Source organism: Cherax quadricarinatus, chromosome 10, assembly GCF_038502225.1.
Source record: "Cherax quadricarinatus isolate ZL_2023a chromosome 10, ASM3850222v1, whole genome shotgun sequence".
In the NCBI taxonomy this organism is placed as follows: Eukaryota; Metazoa; Arthropoda; class Malacostraca; order Decapoda; family Parastacidae; genus Cherax; species Cherax quadricarinatus.
This window is the reverse complement of record NC_091301.1, coordinates 36,421,123-36,441,385: the sequence shown is the minus strand read 5'-3', so window position 1 is coordinate 36,441,385 and position 20,263 is coordinate 36,421,123. Positions and strand designations below refer to the sequence as shown.

Genomic DNA, 20,263 nt, shown 5'->3' with positions numbered 1-20,263 from the left:
GTGTGCTTCCGGAGACATGCTCGGTGTTATACTCACCCCAAGATCTTTCTCCTTGAGTGAGGTTTGCAGTCTTTGGCCACCTAGCCTATACTCTGTCTGTGGTCTTCTGTGCCCTTCCCCTATCTTCATGACTTTGCATTTGGCAGGATTAAATTCGAGAAGCCATTTGCTGGACCAGGTGTCCAGTCTGTCCAGGTCTCTTTGAAGTCCTGCCTGGTCCTCATCAGATTTAATTCTCCTCATTAACTTCACATCATCTGCAAACAGGGACACTTCTGAGTCTAACCCTTCCGTCATGTGTGTGTGCGTGTGTGTGTGCGTGTACTCACCTATTTGTACTCACCTATTTGTGGTTGCAGGGGTCGAGTCACAGCTCCTGGCCCCGCCTCTTCGCTGATTGCTACTAGGTCCTCTCTCTCCCTGCCCCATGAGCTCTATCATACCTTGCCTTAAAACTATGTATGGTTCCTGCCTCCACCACATCACTTTCTAGGCTGTTCCATGGCCTGACTACTCTATGACTGAAGAAATACTTCCTAACATCCCTTTGATTCATCTGAGTCTTCAACTTCCAATTGTGACCTCTTGTGTCTGTGTCCCATCTCTGGAACATCCCGTCTTTGTCCACCTCGTCTATTCCGTGCAGTATTTTATATGTCGTTATCATGTCTCCCCTGACCCTCCTGGCCTCCAGTGTCGTCAGGCCGATTTCCCTCAACCTTTCTTCATAGGACAATCCCCGTAGCTCTGGGACTAGTCTTGTTGCAAACCTTTGCACTTTCTCTAATTTCTTGACGTGCTTGACTAGGTGTGGATTCCAAACTGGTGCTGCATACTCCAGTATGGGCCTGACGTAGATGGTGTACAGAGTCTTAAACGAATCCTTACTGAGGTATCGGAACGCTATCCGTAGGTTTGCCAGGCGCCCGTATGCTGCAGCAGTTATCTGATTGATGTGCGCCTCAGGAGATATGCTCGGTGTTATACTCACCCCCAGATCTTTTTCCTTGAGTGAGGTTTGCAGTCTTTGGCCATCTAAGCTATATTGTGTCTGCGGTGTGTGTGTGTGTGTGTGTGTGTGTGTGTGTGTGTGTGTGTGTGTGTGTGTGTGTGTGAGAGAGAGAGACAGAGAGAGAGAGAGAGAGAGAGAGAGAGAGAGAGAGAGAGTGTGTACTCACCTATTTGTGGTTGCAGGGGTCGAGTCTTAGCTCCTAGCCCCGCCTCTTCGCTGATTGCTACTAGGTCCTCTCTCTCCCTGATCATACCTCGCCTTTAAACTATGTATGGTTCCCGCCTCCACTACGTCACTTTCTAGGCTATTCCACGGCCTGACAACTCTATGACTGAAGAAATACTTCCTAAAATCCCTTTGATTCATCTGAGTCTTCAGCTTCCAGTTGTGACCCCTTCTTTCTGTGTCCCCTCTCTGGAACATCCCATCTCTGTCCACCTTGTCTATTCCCCGCAGTATCTTGTATGTCGTTATCATGTCTCCCCTGACCCTTCTGTCCTCCAGTGTCGTCATGCCGATTTCCCTCAACCTTTCTTCGTAGGACAATCCCCGTAGCTCTGGGACTAGTCTTGTTGCAAACCTTTGCACTTTCTCTAATTTCTTGACGTGCTTGATTAGGTGTGGATTCCAAACTGGTGCTGCATACTCCAGTATGGGCCTGACGTAAATGGTATACAGAGTCTTGAACGAATCCTTACTGAGGTATCGGAACGCTATCCGTAGGTTTGCCAGGCGCCCGTATGCTGCAGCAGTTATCCGATTGATGTGCGCCTCAGGAGATATGCTCGGTGTTATAATCACCCCCAGATCTTTTTCCTTGAGTGAGGTTTGCAGTCTTTGGCCATCTAAACTATATTGTGTCTGCTGTCTTCTTTGCCCTTCCCCAATCTTCAGGACTGCATTTGGTAGGGTTAAACTCAAGGAGCCAGTTGCTGGACCAGGCTTGTAGCCTGTCCAGGTCTCTTTGTAGTCCTGCCTGATCCTCATCCGATTTGATTCTTCTCATTAACTTCACATCATCCGCAAACAAGGACACTTCTGACTCTATCCCTTCCGTTATGTCGTTCACATATACCAAGAACAGCACAGGTCCTAGGACTGACCCCTGTGGAACCCCACCTGTCACAGGCGCCCACTTTGACACCTCGTCACGTACCATGACTCGTTGTTGCCTCCCTGTCAGGTATTCTCTGATCCATTGCAGTGCCTTTCCTGTTATGTGTGCCTGATCCTCTAGCTTTTGCAGTAACCTCTTGTGAGGAACTGTGTCGAAGGCCTTCTTGCAGTCCAAAAAAATGCAGTTGATCCACCCCTCTCTCTCTTGTCTTACTTCTGTCACCTTGTCATAAAACTCTAGTAGGTTTGTGATACAGGATTTTCCTTCCCTGAAACCGTGCTGGTTGTCAATTATACACTTGTTTCTTTCCAGGTGCTCCACCACTCTCCTCCTGATGATCTTCTCCATGACCTTGCATACTATACACGTTAGTGTTACAGGTCTGTAGTTTAGTTCCTCATGCCTGTCTCCCTTTTTAAAAATTGGGACTACATTTGCCATCTTCCATACCTCAGGGAGTTGCCCAGTTTCAAATGATGTGTTGAAGATCTTTGTTAATGGCACACACAGTATCTCTGCTCCCTCTTAAAGGACCCATGGAGAGATGTTGTCTGGTCCCACCGCCTTTGAGGTGTCAAGTTCGCATAGCAGCTTCTTCACCTCCTCCTTGGTTATATGTACCTCATCCAGCACTTGCTGGTGTACCCCCCTGTTCTGATTTCCTGGAGTCCTACTTGTTTCCACTGTAAATACTTATTTAAATCTCGTGTTGAGCTCCTGACATACCTCTCGGCCGCTTCTTGTGAACTCCTCATCACCCTTCCTCAGTCTGATTACCTGGTCCTTGACTATTGTTTTCCTCCTGATGTGGCTGTACAACAGCTTAGGGTCAGTCTTGACTTTCGATGCTATGTCATTTTCATATTTTCGCTGAGCCTCCCTTCTTATCTGTGCATATTCGTTTCTGGCTCTTCGGCTAATCTCTTTATTTTCGTGAGTTCTCTGTCTTCTGTACCTTTTCCATTCTCTAGTACACCTATTTTATGCCTCCCTACACCTTTGGGTGAACCAAGGACTCGTTCTGTTCTTCCCATTATTTCTGTTTCCCTTGGGAACAAACCTCTCCTCTGCCTCCTTACATTTTGTTGCCACATAGTGTCAGCGGATGGGTCTATGAAGGATGAGGTGAATCATAGAACTGATGAGGGGAAAAGGGTGAGTGGTGCACTTAGGAGTCTGTGGAGACAAAGAACTTTGTCCGAGGCAAAGAGCGGAATGTATGAGAGTATAGTTTTACCAACACTCTTATATGGGTGTGAAGCATGGGTGATGAATGTTGCAGCGAGGAGAAGGCTGGAGGCAGTGGAGATGTCATGTCTGAGGGCAATATGTGGTGTGAATATAATGCAGAGAATTCGTAGTTTGGAAGTTAGGAGGAGGTGCGGGATTACCAAAACTGTTGTCCAGAGGGCTGAGGAAGGGTTGTTGAGGTGGTTCGGACATGTAGAGAGAATGGAGCGAAACAGAATGACTTCAAGAGTGTATCAGTCTGTAGTGGAAGGAAGGCGGGGTAGGGGTCCGCCTAGGAAAGTTTGGAGGGAGGGGGTAAAGGAGGTTTTGTGTGCGAGGGGCTTGGACTTCCAGCAGGCGTGCGTGAGCGTGTTTGATAGGAGTGAATGGAGACGAATGGTTTTTAATACTTGACGTGCTGTTGGAGTGTGAGCAAAGTAACATTTATGAAGGGATTCAGGGAAACCGGCAGGCCGGACTTGAGTCCTGGAGATGGGAAGTACAGTACCTGCACTCTGAAGGAGGGGTGTTAATGTTGCAGTTTAAAAACTGTAGTGTAAAGCACCCTTCTGGCAAGACAGTGATGGAGTGAATGATGGTGAAACTTTTTCTTTTTCGGGCCACCCTGCCTTGGTGGGAATCGGCCAGTGTGATAATAAAATAAAATAAAATACTGCAGTGTCATCTTCGTTTTGTTCAGGTGAACAGTTATGTACGGCTGTGAACCCAAGTTATATATGTCTATTATTGTGTTATAACAAGGTTTCTGTAAGATTAACCACAGTTAGGTTAACATCTAGTGACTAAAATGTACTGATATCATCACAGAGATTACCTAGTCATCTAGCATTGTAATTACGTATATACTGAGATATTCTAGACGTATAATAATCTATTTATTGTACTAGAGTAAATAGACTATTATAGAGGTCAGCGAGGAGAGTTGACTGAGGTTTTGTATTATTATTATTTATGAAGTGAAGTGTGGCAATAAGGAATGAATGATAAGTAATCTTACATTACGTACAGATTATCCGGTTCGTTGTGATGATTCTAACTTTTTCATCTTATGATTCGACTTAGTTCACATAGTGGAGCCGAAAATATTTGTCTGATGTTTCACTACTGTGGAAGCGTCTGTGTCTGCGGTGCAGGACTAAACAATTCCCTGTAAATATACTTCAAATATGCCACACACTGTGTACACATCTCACGCAATTAAAAATTCTCTGCAGCTCCGTCCACACTTTTTACAACTGGGTAGTGCACCATAGTATATCTTACCCCTGGGTAGTGCACCATAGTATATCTTACCCCTGGGCAGTGCATCATAGTATCTCTTACCCCTGGGCAGTGCACCATAGTATCTATTTCCCCTGGGTAGTGCACCATAGTGTCTCTTACCCCTGGATAGTGCACCATAGTATCTCTTACCCCTGGGCAGTGCACCATAGTATCTTTTACCCCTGGGCAGTGCACCATAGAATCTCTTACCCCTGGGCAGTGCACCATAGTATCTCTTACCCCTGGGCAGTGCACCATAGTATCTCTTACCGCTGGGTAGCGCACCATAGTATCTCTTACCCCTGGGCAGTGCACCATAGTATCTCTTACCCCTGGGCAGTGCACCATAGTATCTCTTACCCCTGTGAAGTGTACCATTGTATCTCTTACCCCTGGGCAGTGCACCATAGTATCTCTTACCGCTGGGCAGTGCACCATAGTATCTCTTACCCCTGGGCAGTGCACCATAGTATCTCTTACCCCTGGGCAGTGCACCATAGTATCTCTTACCCCTGGGCAGTGCACCATAATATCTCTTACCCCTGGGCAGTGCACCATAGCATCTCTTACCCCTGGGCAGCGCACCATAGTATCTCTTACCCCTGGGCAGTGCACCATAGTATCTCTTACCCCTGGATAGTGCACCATAGTATCTCTTACCCCTGGGCAGTGCACCATAGTATCTCTTACCCCTGGGCAGTGCACCATAGTATCTCTTACCCCTGGGCAGTGCACCATAGCATCTCTTACCCCTGGGCAGCGCACCATAGTATCTCTTACCCCTGGGCAGTGCACCATAGTATCTCTTACCCCTGGATAGTGCACCATAGTATCTCTTACCCCTGGGCAGTGCACCATAGTATCTTTTACCCCTGGGCAGTGCACCATAGTATCTCTTACCCCTGGGTAGTGCACCATAGTATCTCATACCCCAGGGTAGTGCACCATAGTATATCTTACCCCTGGGAAGTGCACCATAGTATATCTTACCCCTGGGTAGTGCACCATAGTATATCTTACCCCTGGGTAGTGCACCATAGTATCTCATACCCCAGGGTAGTGCACCATAGTATATCTTACCCCTGGGAAGTGCACCATAGTATATCTTACCCCTGGGTAGTGCACCATAGTATCTCATACCCCAGGGTAGTGCACCATAGTATATCTTACCCCTGGGAAGTGCACCATAGTATATCTTACCCCTGGGTAGTGCACCACAGTATATCTTACCCCTGGGTAGTCCACCATAGTATAACTTACCCCTGGGGAGTGCACCATAGTATCTCATACCCCAGGGTAGTGCACCATAGTATATCTTACCCCTGGGTAGTGCACCATAGTATATCTTACCCCTGGGTAGTGCACCATAGTATATCTTACCCCTGGGTAGTGCACCATAGTATATCTTACCCCTGGGTAGTGCACCATAGTATCTCTTACCCCTGGGTAGTGCACCATAGTATATCTTACCCCTGGGAAGTGCACCATAGTATATCTTACCTATGGGTAGTGCACCACAGTATATCTTACCCCTGGGTAGTCCAAAATAGTATAACTTACCCCTGGGGAGTGCAACATAGTATCTCTTACCCCTGGGCAGTGCATCATAGCATCTCTTACCCCTGGGTAGTGCACCATAGTATCTTACCCCTGGGTAGTGCACCATTGTATCCCTTACCCCTGGGTAGTGCAACATAGCATCTCTTACCCCTGAGAAGTGCAGCATAGTATCTCTTACCCCTGGGTAGTGCACCATAGTATCTCTTACCCCTGGGCAGTGCACCATAGTGTCTCTTACCCCTGGGCAGTGCATCATAGTATCTCTTACCCCTGGGTAGTGCACCATAGTATATCTTACCCCTGGGTAGTGCACCATAGTATATCTTACCCCTGGGTAGTGCAACATAGTATCTCTAACCCCTGGGCAGTGCATCATAGTATCTCTTACCCCTGGGTACTGCACCATAGTATATCTTACCCCTGGGTAGTGTACCATACTATCTCTTACTCCTGGGTAGTGCAACGTAGTATCTCTTACCCCTGGGCAGTGCATCATAGTATCTCTTACCCCTGGGTAGTGCACCATAGCATATCTTACCCCTGGGCAGTACACCATAGTATCTCTTACCCCTGGGCAGTGCATCATAGTATCTCTTACCCCTGGGTAGTGCACCATAGCATATCTTACCCCTGGGTAGTGCACCATAGTATATCTTACCCCTGGGTAGTGCAACATAGTATCTCTTACCCCTGGGCAGTGCATAATAGTATCTCTTACCCCTGGGTAGTGCACCATAGTATCTCTTACCCCTGGGCAGTGCATCATAGTATCTCTTACCCCTGGGAAGTGCACCATAGTATATCTTACCCCTGGGCAGTGCATCATAGTATCTCTTACCCCTGGGTAGTGCACCATAGTATCTCTTACCCCTGGGCAGTGCATCATAGTATCTCTTTCCCCTGGGTAGTGCACCATAGTATCTCTTACCCCTGGGTAGTGCACCATAGCATCTCTTAACCCTGGGCAGTGCATCATAGTATCTCTTACCCCTGGGTAGTGCACCATAGTATCTCTTACCCCTGGGTAGTGCACCATAGTATCTCTTACCCCTGGGTAGTGCACCATAGCATCTCTTACCCCTGGGCAGTGCATCATAGTATCTCTTACCCCTGGGTAGTGCACCATAGCATCTCTTACCCCTGGGCAGTGCATCATAGTATCTCTTACCCCTGGGTAGTGCACCATAGCATCTCTTACCCCTGGGCAGTGCATCATAGTATCTCTTACCCCTGGGTAGTGCACCATAGTATATCTTGCCCCTGGGTAGTGCACCATAGTATCTCTTACCCCTGGGTAGTGCACCATAGTATCTCTTACCCCTGGGTAGTGCACCATAGCATCTCTTACCCCTGGGTTGTGCACCATAGCATCTCTTACCCCAGGGCAGTGCATCATAGTATCTCTTACCCCTGGGTAGTGCACCATAGTATCTCTTACTCCTGGGTAGTGCACCATAGCATCTCTTACCCCTGGGCAGTGCATCATAGTATCTCTTACCCCTGAGTAGTGCACCATAGTATCTCTTACCCCTGGGTAGTGCACCATATCATCTCTTACCCCTGGGTAGTGCACCATAGTATCTCTTACCCCTGGGTAGTGCACCATAGTATCTCTTACCCCTGGGTAGTGCACCATAGTATCTCTTACCCCTGGGTAGTGCACCATAGCATCTCTTACCCCTGGGTAGTGCACCATAGTATCTCTTACCCCTGGGTAGTGCACCATAGCATCTCTTACCCCTGGGTAGTGCACCATAGTATATCTTACCCCTGGGTAGTGCAACATAGCATCTCTTACCCCTGGGTAGTGCACCATAGCATCTCTTACCCCTGGGTAGTGCACCATAGTATACCTTACCCCTGGGTAGTGCACCATAGTATCTCTTACCCCTGGGTAGTGCACCATAGTATCTCTTACCCCTGGGCAGTGCACCATAGTGTCTCTTACCCCTGGGCAGTGCATCATAGTATCTCTTACCCCTGGGTAGTGCACCATAGTATATCTTACCCCTGGGTAGTGCACCATAGTATATCTTACCCCTGGGTAGTGCACCATAGTATATCTTACCCCTGGGTAGTGCAACATAGTATCTCTTCCCCCTGGGCAGTGCATCATAGTATCTCTTACCCCTGGGTAGTGCACCATAGTATATCTTACCCCTGGGTAGTGTACCATAGTATCTCTTACCCCTGGGTAGTGCACCATAGTATATCTTACCCCTGGGTAGTGCAACATAGTATCTCTTACCCCTGGGCAGTGCATAATAGTATCTCTTACCCCTGGGTAGTGCACCATAGTATATCTTACCCCTGGGTAGTGCACCATAGTATCGCTTACCCTTGGGTAGTGCACCAAAGTATCTCTTACCCCTGGGCAGTGCATCATAGTATCTCTTACCCCTGGGTAGTGCACCATAGTATCTCTTACCCCTGGGTAGTGCATCATAGTATCTCTTACCCCTGGGCAGTGCATCATAGTATCTCTTACCCCTGGGTAGTGCACCATAGTATCTCTTACCCCTGGGTAGTGCACCATAGTATCTCTTACCCCTGGGTAGTGCACCATAGTATCTCTTACCCCTGGGCAGTGCATCATAGTATCTCTTACCCCTGGGTAGTGCACCATAGTATCTCTTACCCCTGGGTAGTGCACCATAGCATCTCTTACCCCTGGGCAGTGCACCATAGTATCTCTTACCCCTGGGTAGTGCACCATAGCATCTCTTACCCCTGGGCAGTGCATCAGAGTATCTCTTACCCCTGGGTAGTGCACCATAGTATCTCTTACCCCTGGGCAGTGCACCATAGTATATCTTACCCCTGGGCAGTGCATCATAGTATCTCTTACCCCAGGGTAGTGCACCATAGTATCTCTTACCCCTGGGCAGTGCACCATAGCATCTCTTACCCCTGGGCAGTGCACCATAGTATCTCTTACCCCTGGGTAGTGCACCATAGCATCTCTTACCCCTGGGCAGTGCATCAGAGTATCTCTTACCCCTGGGTAGTGCACCATAGCATCTCTTACCCCAGGGTAGTGCACTATAGTATATCTTACCCCAGGGTAGTGCACCATAGTATCTCTTACCCCTGGGCAGTGCACCATAGTATATCTTACCCCTGGGCAGTGCATCATAGGATCTCTTACCCCTGGGTAGTGCACCATAGTATCTCTTACCCCTGGGTAGTGCACCATAGTATCTCTTACCCCAGGGTAGTGCACCATAATATCTCTTACCCCTGGGTAGTGCACCATAGTATCTCTTACCCCTGGGTAGTGCACCATAGTATCTCTTACCCCTGGGTAGTGCACCATAGTATCTCTTACCCCTGGGTAGTGCACCATAGTATCTCTTACCCCTGGGTAGTGCACCATAGTATCTCTTACCCCTGGGCAGTGCACCATAGTATCTCTTACCCCTGGGTAGTGCACCATAGTATCTCTTACCCCTGGGTAGTGCACCATAGTATCTCTTACCCCTGGGTAGTGCACCAGAGTATCTCTTACCCCTGGGTAGTGCACCATAGTATCTCTTACCCCTGGGTAGTGCACCAGAGTATCTCTTACCCCTGGGTAGTGCACCATAATATCTCTTACCCCAGGGTAGTGCACCATAGTATCTCTTACCCCAGGGTAGTGCACCATAATATCTCGCCTTGTTTTACTCTCATTATAATGTTGCAAATATTCGTAAGCTTCAAGTGGCTCGGTTTTATTCATTATCTGTAAGTAGAATTAACATTCACTTAGAGTTAATAGTTTCCTTAAGTAATTAATTTAATTATGGCAGTTTCTTGTTTCGTGTGACCTCACCAGATATTAGATTGTGTTACGTCACCAGATGTTAGATGGTGACGTCACCAGATATTAGATCGTGACGTCACCAGATGTTAGATCGTGTTACGTCACCAGATGTTAGATCGTGTTACGTCACCAGATATTAGATCGTGACGTCACCAGATGTTAGATCGTGTTACGTCACCAGATATTAGATCGTGTGACGTCACCAGATATTAGATCGTGTTACGTCACCAGATGTTAGATCGTGTTACGTCACCAGATATTAGATCGTGTTACGTCACCAGATGTTAGATCGTGTTACGTCACCAGATATTAGATCGTAGATCGTGTTACGTCACCAGATAGATTAGATCGTGTTACGTCACCAGATATTAGATCGTGTTACGTCACCAGATATTAGATCGTGTTACGTCACCAGATATTAGATCGTGTTACGTCACCAGATATTAGATCGTGTTACGTCACCAGATATTAGATCGTGTTACGTCACCAGATATTAGATCGTGTTACGTCACCAGATATTAGATCGTGTTACGTCACCAGATATTAGATCGTGTTACGTCACCAGATATTAGATCGTGTTACGTCACCAGATATTAGATCGTGTTACGTCACCAGATATTAGATCGTGTTACGTCACCAGATATTAGATCGTGTTACGTCACCAGATATTAGATCGTGTTACGTCACCAGATATTAGATCGTGTTACGTCACCAGATATTAGATCGTGTTACGTCACCAGATATTAGATCGTGTTACGTCACCAGATATTAGATCGTGTTACGTCACCAGATATTGTTACGTCAGCAGATATTAGATCGTGTTACGTCACCAGATATTAGATCGTGTTACGTCACCAGATATTAGATCGTGTTACGTCACCAGATATTAGATCGTGTTACGTCACCAGATATTAGATCGTGTTACGTCACCAGATATTAGATCGTGTTACGTCACCAGATATTAGATCGTGTTACGTCACCAGATATTAGATCGTGTTACGTCACCAGATATTAGATCGTGTTACGTCACCAGATATTAGATCGTGTTACGTCACCAGATATTAGATCGTGTTACGTCACCAGATATTAGATCGTGTTACGTCACCAGATATTAGATCGTGTTACGTCACCAGATATTAGATCGTGTTACGTCACCAGATATTAGATCGTGTTACGTCACCAGATATTAGATCGTGTTACGTCACCAGATATTAGATCGTGTTACGTCACCAGATATTAGATCGTGTTACGTCACCAGATATTAGATCGTGTTACGTCACCAGATATTAGATCGTGTTACGTCACCAGATATTAGATCGTGTTACGTCACCAGATATTAGATCGTGTTACGTCACCAGATATTAGATCGTGTTACGTCACCAGATATTAGATCGTGTTACGTCACCAGATATTAGATCGTGTTACGTCACCAGATATTAGATCGTGTTACGTCACCAGATATTAGATCGTGTTACGTCACCAGATATTAGATCGTGTTACGTCACCAGATATAAGATCGTGTTACGTCACCAGATATTAGATCGTGTTACGTCACCAGATATTAGATCGTGTTACGTCACCAGATATTAGATCGTGTTACGTCACCAGATATTATCGTGTTACGTCACCAGATATTAGATCGTGTTACGTCACCAGATATTAGATCGTGTTACGTCACGAGATATTAGATCGTGTTACGTCACCAGATATTAGATCGTGTTACGTCACCAGATATTAGATCGTGTTACGTCACCAGATATTAGATCGTGTTACGTCACCAGATATTTGATCGTGTTACGTCACCAGATATTAGATCGTGTTACGTCACCAGATATTAGATCGTGTTACGTCACCAGATATTAGATCGTGTTACGTCACCAGATATTAGATCGTGTTACGTCACCAGATATTAGATCGTGTTACGTCACCAGATATAAGATCGTGTTACGTCACCAGATATAAGATCGTGTTACGTCACCAGATATAAGATCGTGTTACGTCACCAGATATAAGATCGTGTTACGTCACCAGATATTAGATCGTGTTACGTCACCAGATATTAGATCGTGTTACGTCACCAGATATTAGATCGTGTTACGTCACCAGATATAAGATCGTGTTACGTCACCAGATATTAGATCGTGTTACGTCACCAGATATAAGATCGTGTTACCTCACCAGATATTAGATCGTGTTACGTCACCAGATATTAGATCGTGTTACGTCACGAGATATTAGATCGTGTTACGTCACCAAATATTTGATCGTGTTACGTCACCAGATATTAGATCGTGTTACGTCACCAGATATTAGATCGTGTTACGTCACCAGATATTAGATCGTGTTACGTCACCAGATATTAGATCGTGTTACGTCACCAGATATTAGATCGTGTTACGTCACCAGATATTAGATCGTGTTACGTCACCAGATATTAGATCGTGTTACGTCACCAGATATTAGATCGTGTTACGTCACCAGATATAAGATCGTGTGACGTCACCAGATATTAGATCGTGTTACGTCACCAGATATTAGATCGTGTTACGTCACCAGATATTAGATCGTGTTACGTCACCAGATATTTGATCGTGTTACGTCACCAGATATTAGATCGTGTTACGTCACCAGATATTAGATCGTGTTACGTCACCAGATATTAGATCGTGTTACGTCACCAGATATTAGATCGTGTTACGTCACCAGATATTAGATCGTGTTACGTCACCAGATATTAGATCGTGTTACGTCACCAGATATTAGATCGTGTTACGTCACTAGATATTAGATCGTGTTACGTCACCAGATATTAGATCGTGTTGCGTCACCAGATATTAGATCGTGTTACGTCACCAGATATTAGATCGTGTTACGTCACCAGATATTAGATCGTGTTGCGTCACCAGATATTAGATTGTGTTACGTCACCAGATATTAGATCGTGTTACGTCACCAGATATTAGATCGTGTTACGTCACCAGATATTAGATCGTGTTACGTGACCAGATATTAGATCATGTTACGTCACCAGATATAAGATCGTGTTACGTCACCAGATATTAGATCGTGTTACGTCACCAGATATTAGATCGTGTTACGTCACCAGATATTAGATCGTGTTACGTCACCAGATATTAGATCGTGTTACGTCACCAGATATTAGATCGTGTTACGTCACCAGATATAAGATCGTGTTACGTCACCAGATATAAGATCGTGTTACGTCACCAGATATTAGATCGTGTTACGTCACCAGATATTAGATCATGTTACGTCACCAGATATTAGATCGTGTTACGTCACCAGATATAAGATCGTGTTACGTCACCAGATATTAGATCGTGTTACGTCACCAGATATTAGATCGTGTTACGTCACCAGATATTAGATCATGTTACGTCACCAGATATAAGATCGTGTTACGTCACCAGATATTAGATCGTGTTACGTCACCAGATATTAGATCATGTTACGTCACCAGATATAAGATCATGTTACGTCACCAGATATAAGATCGTGTTACGTCACCAGATATAAGATCGTGTTACGTCACCAGATATAAGATCATGTTACGTCACCAGATATAAGATCATGTTACGTCACCAGATATAAGATCGTGTTACGTCACCAGATATAAGATCGTGTTACGTCACCAGATATTAGATCGTGTTACGTCACCAGATATAAGATCGTGTTACGTCACCAGATATTAGATCGTGTTACGTCACCAGATATTAGATCGTGTTACGTCACCAGATATTAGATCATGTTACGTCACCAGATATAAGATCGTGTTACGTCACCAGATATTAGATCGTGTTACGTCACCAGATATTAGATCATGTTACGTCACCAGATATAAGATCATGTTACGTCACCAGATATAAGATCGTGTTACGTCACCAGATATAAGATCGTGTTACGTCACCAGATATAAGATCATGTTACGTCACCAGATATAAGATCATGTTACGTCACCAGATATTAGATCGTGTTACGTCACCAGATATTAGATCATGTTACGTCACCAGATATAAGATCATGTTACGTCACCAGATATAAGATCGTGTTACGTCACCAGATATAAGATCGTGTTACGTCACCAGATATAAGATCGTGTTACGTCACCAGATATAAGATCATGTTACGTCACCAGATATAAGATCGTGTTACGTCACCAGATATAAGATCATGTTACGTCACCAGATATAAGATCGTGTTACGTCACCAGATATAAGATCGTGTTACGTCACCAGATATAAGATCATGTTACGTCACCAGATATAAGATCGTGTTACGTCACCAGATATAAGATCGTGTTACGTCACCAGATATAAGATCATGTTACGTCACCAGATATAAGATCGTGTTACGTCACCAGATATAAGATCGTGTTACGTCACCAGATATAAGATCATGTTACGTCACCAGATATAAGATCGTGTTACGTCACCAGATATTAGACAATAAAATACACACTTTCTTTCTCGGTAAATCTCCCAGTGTTATATTACTATATTATATTACAATATTATATTACAATATTATATTACTATATTATATTACAATATTATATTACAATATTATATTACTATATAATATTACTATATTTAAAACAAAGTAAACAAATGTAAAATATTTTCCAGAGTAATATTAAATAATTTATTTTGTGTAGGTCCATTATAATAATTATTCTTTTAATTTTTATTTTGGCCTTCTTTACCATTTATTTATAACCGTTTTTTAACGGTAATTGTTGTCTATCTTGTTGTGTTTTAACAGCAGGCAAAAGTTCTATATTGAGATTTTGTTATAATAATGTGTGAGTGTGTTAAGTGTGGCTGCTGGAACCTCGCCAGACTTGTTATTTTGTTTAGTAAAGTTTGGTCCAGTTTCTGTACCTGTGACTCCAGTTTTATTCCTTAACTTGTAGTGTTTCCCGCGGCCTGATGAAGAAATTTCTCACTTGGCACTCTGAGGGTCAGGGTTCGATTCCCAGCAAGTGTGAAAACACTGGACGTGTTTCCGTACACTGATTGTCTATGTTCACCCATCAGTAAAATATAAACCTGGGTGCTAGTCGACTGGTGTGGGTCGCATCCTGGGACAAATCTGCCCGAAATGTTCAGTATAACAAGAGACTTTCTATATAGTAGTATGTCACTGATGTTAACTAGGACTGTATACCTTGTACATGTACTTGTAGTAAATAAATATATTAGTAGTAGTAGTAGTAGTAGTAGTAGTAGTATTAAGGAACTTAAATAGCAGACACCATGACATTGTCTGTTGTGTTCATGTGTGTGTAGACACGAACAAACACGTCTCTTGCAGTTTTTTATTTTTCACGACGGGTTGGAGATCATTTCACGCCAGCACATGTCCTGCTGGAGTATAGCAGTTTATATCTGAGTATATAGCTATGTTGGTGTGGTAATGAATAACATAGTGTAGTAAGATGAGATCTTGTTGACTCCAGGCTCATCCCAGAGTCAAGTCGGTGGCTCATCAGCCAGGGCAGGACTGCTGAAGCCAGACTCATCCTCCAGCACGCTGCCAACCTCAACGGTAAGACGGTGAGTCACTCATTTTACTCAAGTATAATTATTATTGGAAATAAATGGTATAAAATACCGACACAATGGCAATATAAACACAAATGCAGTATAATGTGATCCTTTATTGACTACGTTTCGCCCACACAGTGGGCTTTTTCAAGTCACAAACAGAACTACCTGGGGTGGAAGGAACGCGAGTATTTATAGTCCGGCTGAGGTCAGGTGAAGAATGCTGCATCTGATGATGTACCGAGTGGGGTTATAGAGTCTAAAAACTTGGGTAGCTTAGAAAGGAGATTGGATAAGTTTGTGAGCAGACCTTCTACAGTGTTCTTATGTGGGATAGCGATGAAGAAGTTTCTTGGCAAGTGGTTCAGCTATGTTATAGAAGCCACTATTCTGGTTGAAGTTGTCAGATATAGAAATAAGTGATGATTCCAGGATTCTTCGGTATTGAGTGTTGTCTTCTGTGGCGATAAGTCTTGAGTTTCTGTAGTTTATCAAGTGGTTGTGTGAATTACGGTGTTGTACGCAGGCATTCCTTGTGTCGTCAGACCTGCTTGCGTATTGGTGTTCTGAAATACGTGTTTGGAGGTCCCTTGATGTTTCGCCCACGTATAACTTGTTGCAGTCATTACAAGGGATTATGTATACCCCTGCAGAGGATGGAGGCTTGTCCTGCCTACTACTTGTGATGTCCTTGATGGTCGTGGTTGTGGAGGTAGATACTTGGAATGATGTTTTGGCAAAGATGTTGGAAACATGTTTGGCAATGGAGTTGGTGGGAAGGACTATGTATCTCTTCTCGGCAGTGTCTTCTCTGGGTGTGTTGAAGATGTTTAATGCTCGCCGTCTGCAGTCTCTTATGAAGTGACGAGGATAGTGGAGTTTAGAAAATATTTGTTCAATTATAGTGCATTCTTCCTCAAGGAACTCGTTGCTGCAGATTCTGTGTGCACGCAGGAAGAAGCCTATAATTACACCACGTTTGGTTTTGGTGTCGTGGTGAGAGTAGAAGTGGAGAAGATCGTTTTGGTTGGTGGGTTTTCGATAGACTTTAAAACGAAGTTCGTGGTCAGCTTTGCAGAGCAGGACATCAAGGAAAGGAAGAGTGTTGTCGACTTCTTCTTCAAGTGTGAACTGGATTGAAGGTTCGACCTGGTTGAGCTTGTCTTGGAGAGCTTGAACGTTGAAGCGTTTAGGAGTTATGAGGAGAATGTCGTCAACATAACGGAGCCAGGTGACAGACGAAGGAATAATGGTGGAGAAACGTTCGGCTTCTAGATGTTCCATGTATAGGTTCGCCAGGACTGCACTGAGTGGCGAACCCATGGGTAGTCCAAAAGTCTGCTGAAAGAGGTGATTTTCGAAAGAGAAACACGTAAAGCCAACACATAGTTCAACAAGGTCGATGAAATCGCTGGCTGGAATGGGAAGATCAAGTGAATCGTCAATTTTCCTGCGCAAGAGATCGATGGCTTGTGTAGTAGGTACTTTGGTGAATAGGGAAGTCACGTCAAGGCTGGAAAGTTTCTTGTTCCTGATGTTGATGTTGCGAATGCGATTGAGAAGATCACCCGAGTGTTTAAGATGTGCTGAACTGATAGTACCCAAGAGTTTAGAGAGGTTGTTAGGTAAGACACATATGCAACAGTTAGGTATCTTTATTATGAAACGTTTCGCCTACACAGTAGGCTTCTTCAGTCAAGTACAGAAAAGTTGATAGAAGCAGAAGATACTTGAAGACGATGTAATCAGTCCATCACCCTTAAAGTTTTGAGGTGGTCAGTCCCTCAGTCTGGAGAAGAGCATTGTTCCATAGTATGAAACAATATGGAGAAGAAGTGACAGGATGGAGCTTTTATAGCGCCAGGAGGTGAGACGTAGGCCACTAGGAGAGGTAAGAACTCAGATGTTGAAAGGTTAGGTCCCTCTCAAACCCAGCCCCTCTCACTAGTGGAAGTTGTCGAAGTTGATTGCAGGTCTGTACCAAGATACCCTTGTGTTGCAGTGTCTGACAGATTGAACATTAAAATGGTATAAAATACCGACAGGTTGTTAGGTAAGACACATATGCAACAGTGTCTTACCTAACAACCTGTCGGTATTTTATACCATTTTAATGTTCAGTTTAGAGAGGTGTTTGGCGAGAATTCCTGAGAGCTGGTGGGGAGCACTGCCTATTCCCGAGGATATGGGCCTCAGTGGGATACCAGGCTTGTGAGTCTTTGGCAGGCCGTACATTCTGGCAGGTCTGGGGTTGCTGGGCATGGTGTGCAGAAGTTTCTTCCCTTGTTCTGACCTCCTCAGAATGCGGCGAGTCCTTTGAAGAAAAGTTTTAGTAAGGTTGTCCACTTGGTTAGTTGTGAGAGGTTTGTAGGTATCTGGGTCATTAAGTAGATTGAGCATTTTGTTCCTGTAATCGTCAGTGTTCATGATAACAACACCACCTCCTTTATCAGCGGTGGTGACCCTGATGGTCGTGTCTTCTGCTAAACCTTGAAGAAGAAGTCGACAACACTCTTCCTTTCCTTGATGTCCTGCTCTGCAAAGCTGACCACGAACTTCGTTTTAAAGTCTATCGAAAACCCACCAACCAAAACGATCTTCTCCACTTCTACTCTCACCACGACACCAAAACCAAACGTGGTGTAATTATAGGCTTCTTCCTGCGTGCACACAGAATCTGCAGCAACGAGTTCCTTGAGGAAGAATGCACTATAATTGAACAAATATTTTCTAAACTCCACTATCCTCGTCACTTCATCAGAGACTGCAGACGGCGAGCATTAAACATCTTCAACACACCCAGAGAAGACACTGCCGAGAAGAGATACATAGTCCTTCCCACCAACTCCATTGCCAAACATGTTTCCAACATCTTTGCCAAAACATCATTCCAAGTATCTACCTCCACAACCACGACCATCAAGGACATCACAAGTAGTAGGCAGGACAAGCCTCCATCCTCTGCAGGGGTATACATAATCCCTTGTAATGACTGCAACAAGTTATACGTGGGCGAAACATCAAGGGACCTCCAAACACGTATTTCAGAACACCAATACGCAAGCAGGTCTGACGACACAAGGAATGCCTGCGTACAACACCGTAATTCACACAACCACTTGATAAACTACAGAAACTCAAGACTTATCGCCACAGAAGACAACACTCAATACCGAAGAATCCTGGAATCATCACTTATTTCTATATCCGACAACTTCAACCAGAATAGTGGCTTCTATAACATAGCTGAACCACTTGCCAAGAAACTTCTTCATCGCTATCCCACATAAGAACACTGTAGAAGGTCTGCTCACAAACTTACCCAATCTCCTTTCTAAGCTACCCAAGTTTTTAGACTCTATAACCCCATTCGGTACATCATCAGATGCAGCATTCTTCACCTGACCTCAGCCGGACCATAAATACTCGCGTTCCTTCCACCCCAGGTAGTTCTGTTTGTGACTTGAAAAAGCCCACTGTGTGGGCGAAACGTAGTCAATAAAGGATCACATTATACTGCATTTGTGTTTATATTGCCATAATTATTATTATTATTATTGCTATTATTATTATCATTATTATTATTATTATTATTAATATTATTTTCAAGGTTACTATTGATTTATGAAGCACACGGAAAAAAAGAAAGATATCTTATAAAGTAAATAATAATACTGAAGACGGGTTAGTGCAGCTCCTGGGCCATGGTGTCAGGTGGTAGCATGGGAGTGCAGGTCCTGGGTCATGGTGTCAGGTGATAGCATGGGAGGGCAGGTCCTGGGTCATGGTGTCAGGTGATAGCATGGGAGGGCAGGTCTTGGGTCATGGTGTCAGGTGGTAGCATGGGAGTGCAGGTCCTGGGTCATGGTGTCAGGTGATAGCATGGGAGGGCAGGTCCTGGGTCATGGTGTCAGGTGATAGCATGGGAGGGCAGGTCCTGGGTCATGGTGTCAGGTGGTAGCATGGGAGGGCAGGTCTTGGGTCATGGTGTCAGGCGATAGCATGGGAGGGCAGGTCCTGGGTCATGGTGTCAGGTGATAGCATGGGAGGGCAGGTCCTGGGTCATGGTGTCAGGTGGTAGCATGGGAGGGCAGGTCCTGGGTCATGGTGTCAGGTGATAGCATGGGAGGGCAGGTCCTGGGTCATGGTGTCAGGTGATAGCATGGGAGGGCAGGTCCTGGGTCATGGTGTCAGGTGGTAGCATGGGAGGGCAGGTCTTGGGTCATGGTGTCAGGCGATAGCATGGGAGGGCAGGTCCTGGGTCATGGTGTCAGGTGATAGCATGGGAGGGCAGCTCCTGGGTCATGGTGTCAGGTGGTAGCATGGGAGGGCAGGACCTGGGTCATGGTGTCAGGTGATAGCATGGGAGGGCAGGTCCTGGGTCATGGTGTCAGGTGATAGCATGGGAGGGCAGGTCCTGGGTCATGGTGTCAGGTGGTAGCATGGGAGGGCAGGTCCTGGGTCATGGTGTCAGGTGGTAGCATGGGAGGGCAGGTCCTGGGTCATGGTGTCAGGTGATAGCATGGGAGGGCAGGTCCTGGGTCATGGTGTCAGGTGATAGCATGGGAGGGCAGGTCCTGGGTCATGGTGTCAGGTGATAGCATGGGAGGGCAGGTCTTGGGTCATGGTGTCAGGTGGTAGCACGGGAGGGCAGCTCCTGGGTCATGGTGTCAGGTGATAGCATGGGT

The 20,263-nt window shown here is 45.1% G+C and overlaps 1 protein-coding gene across 1 annotated transcript in view; it reads left to right on the top strand.

The window, feature by feature from the left end:
- The window catches only part of LOC128687815 (organic cation transporter protein-like), a 218,358-nt gene that overhangs the window by 148,612 nt on the left and 49,483 nt on the right, over positions 1-20,263 (top strand). The window contains exon 5 of the mRNA XM_070083827.1: positions 15,488-15,584. Coding sequence (XP_069939928.1) covers positions 15,488-15,584 — 97 coding nt within the window. The remainder of the gene's footprint in view (positions 1-15,487; positions 15,585-20,263) is intronic.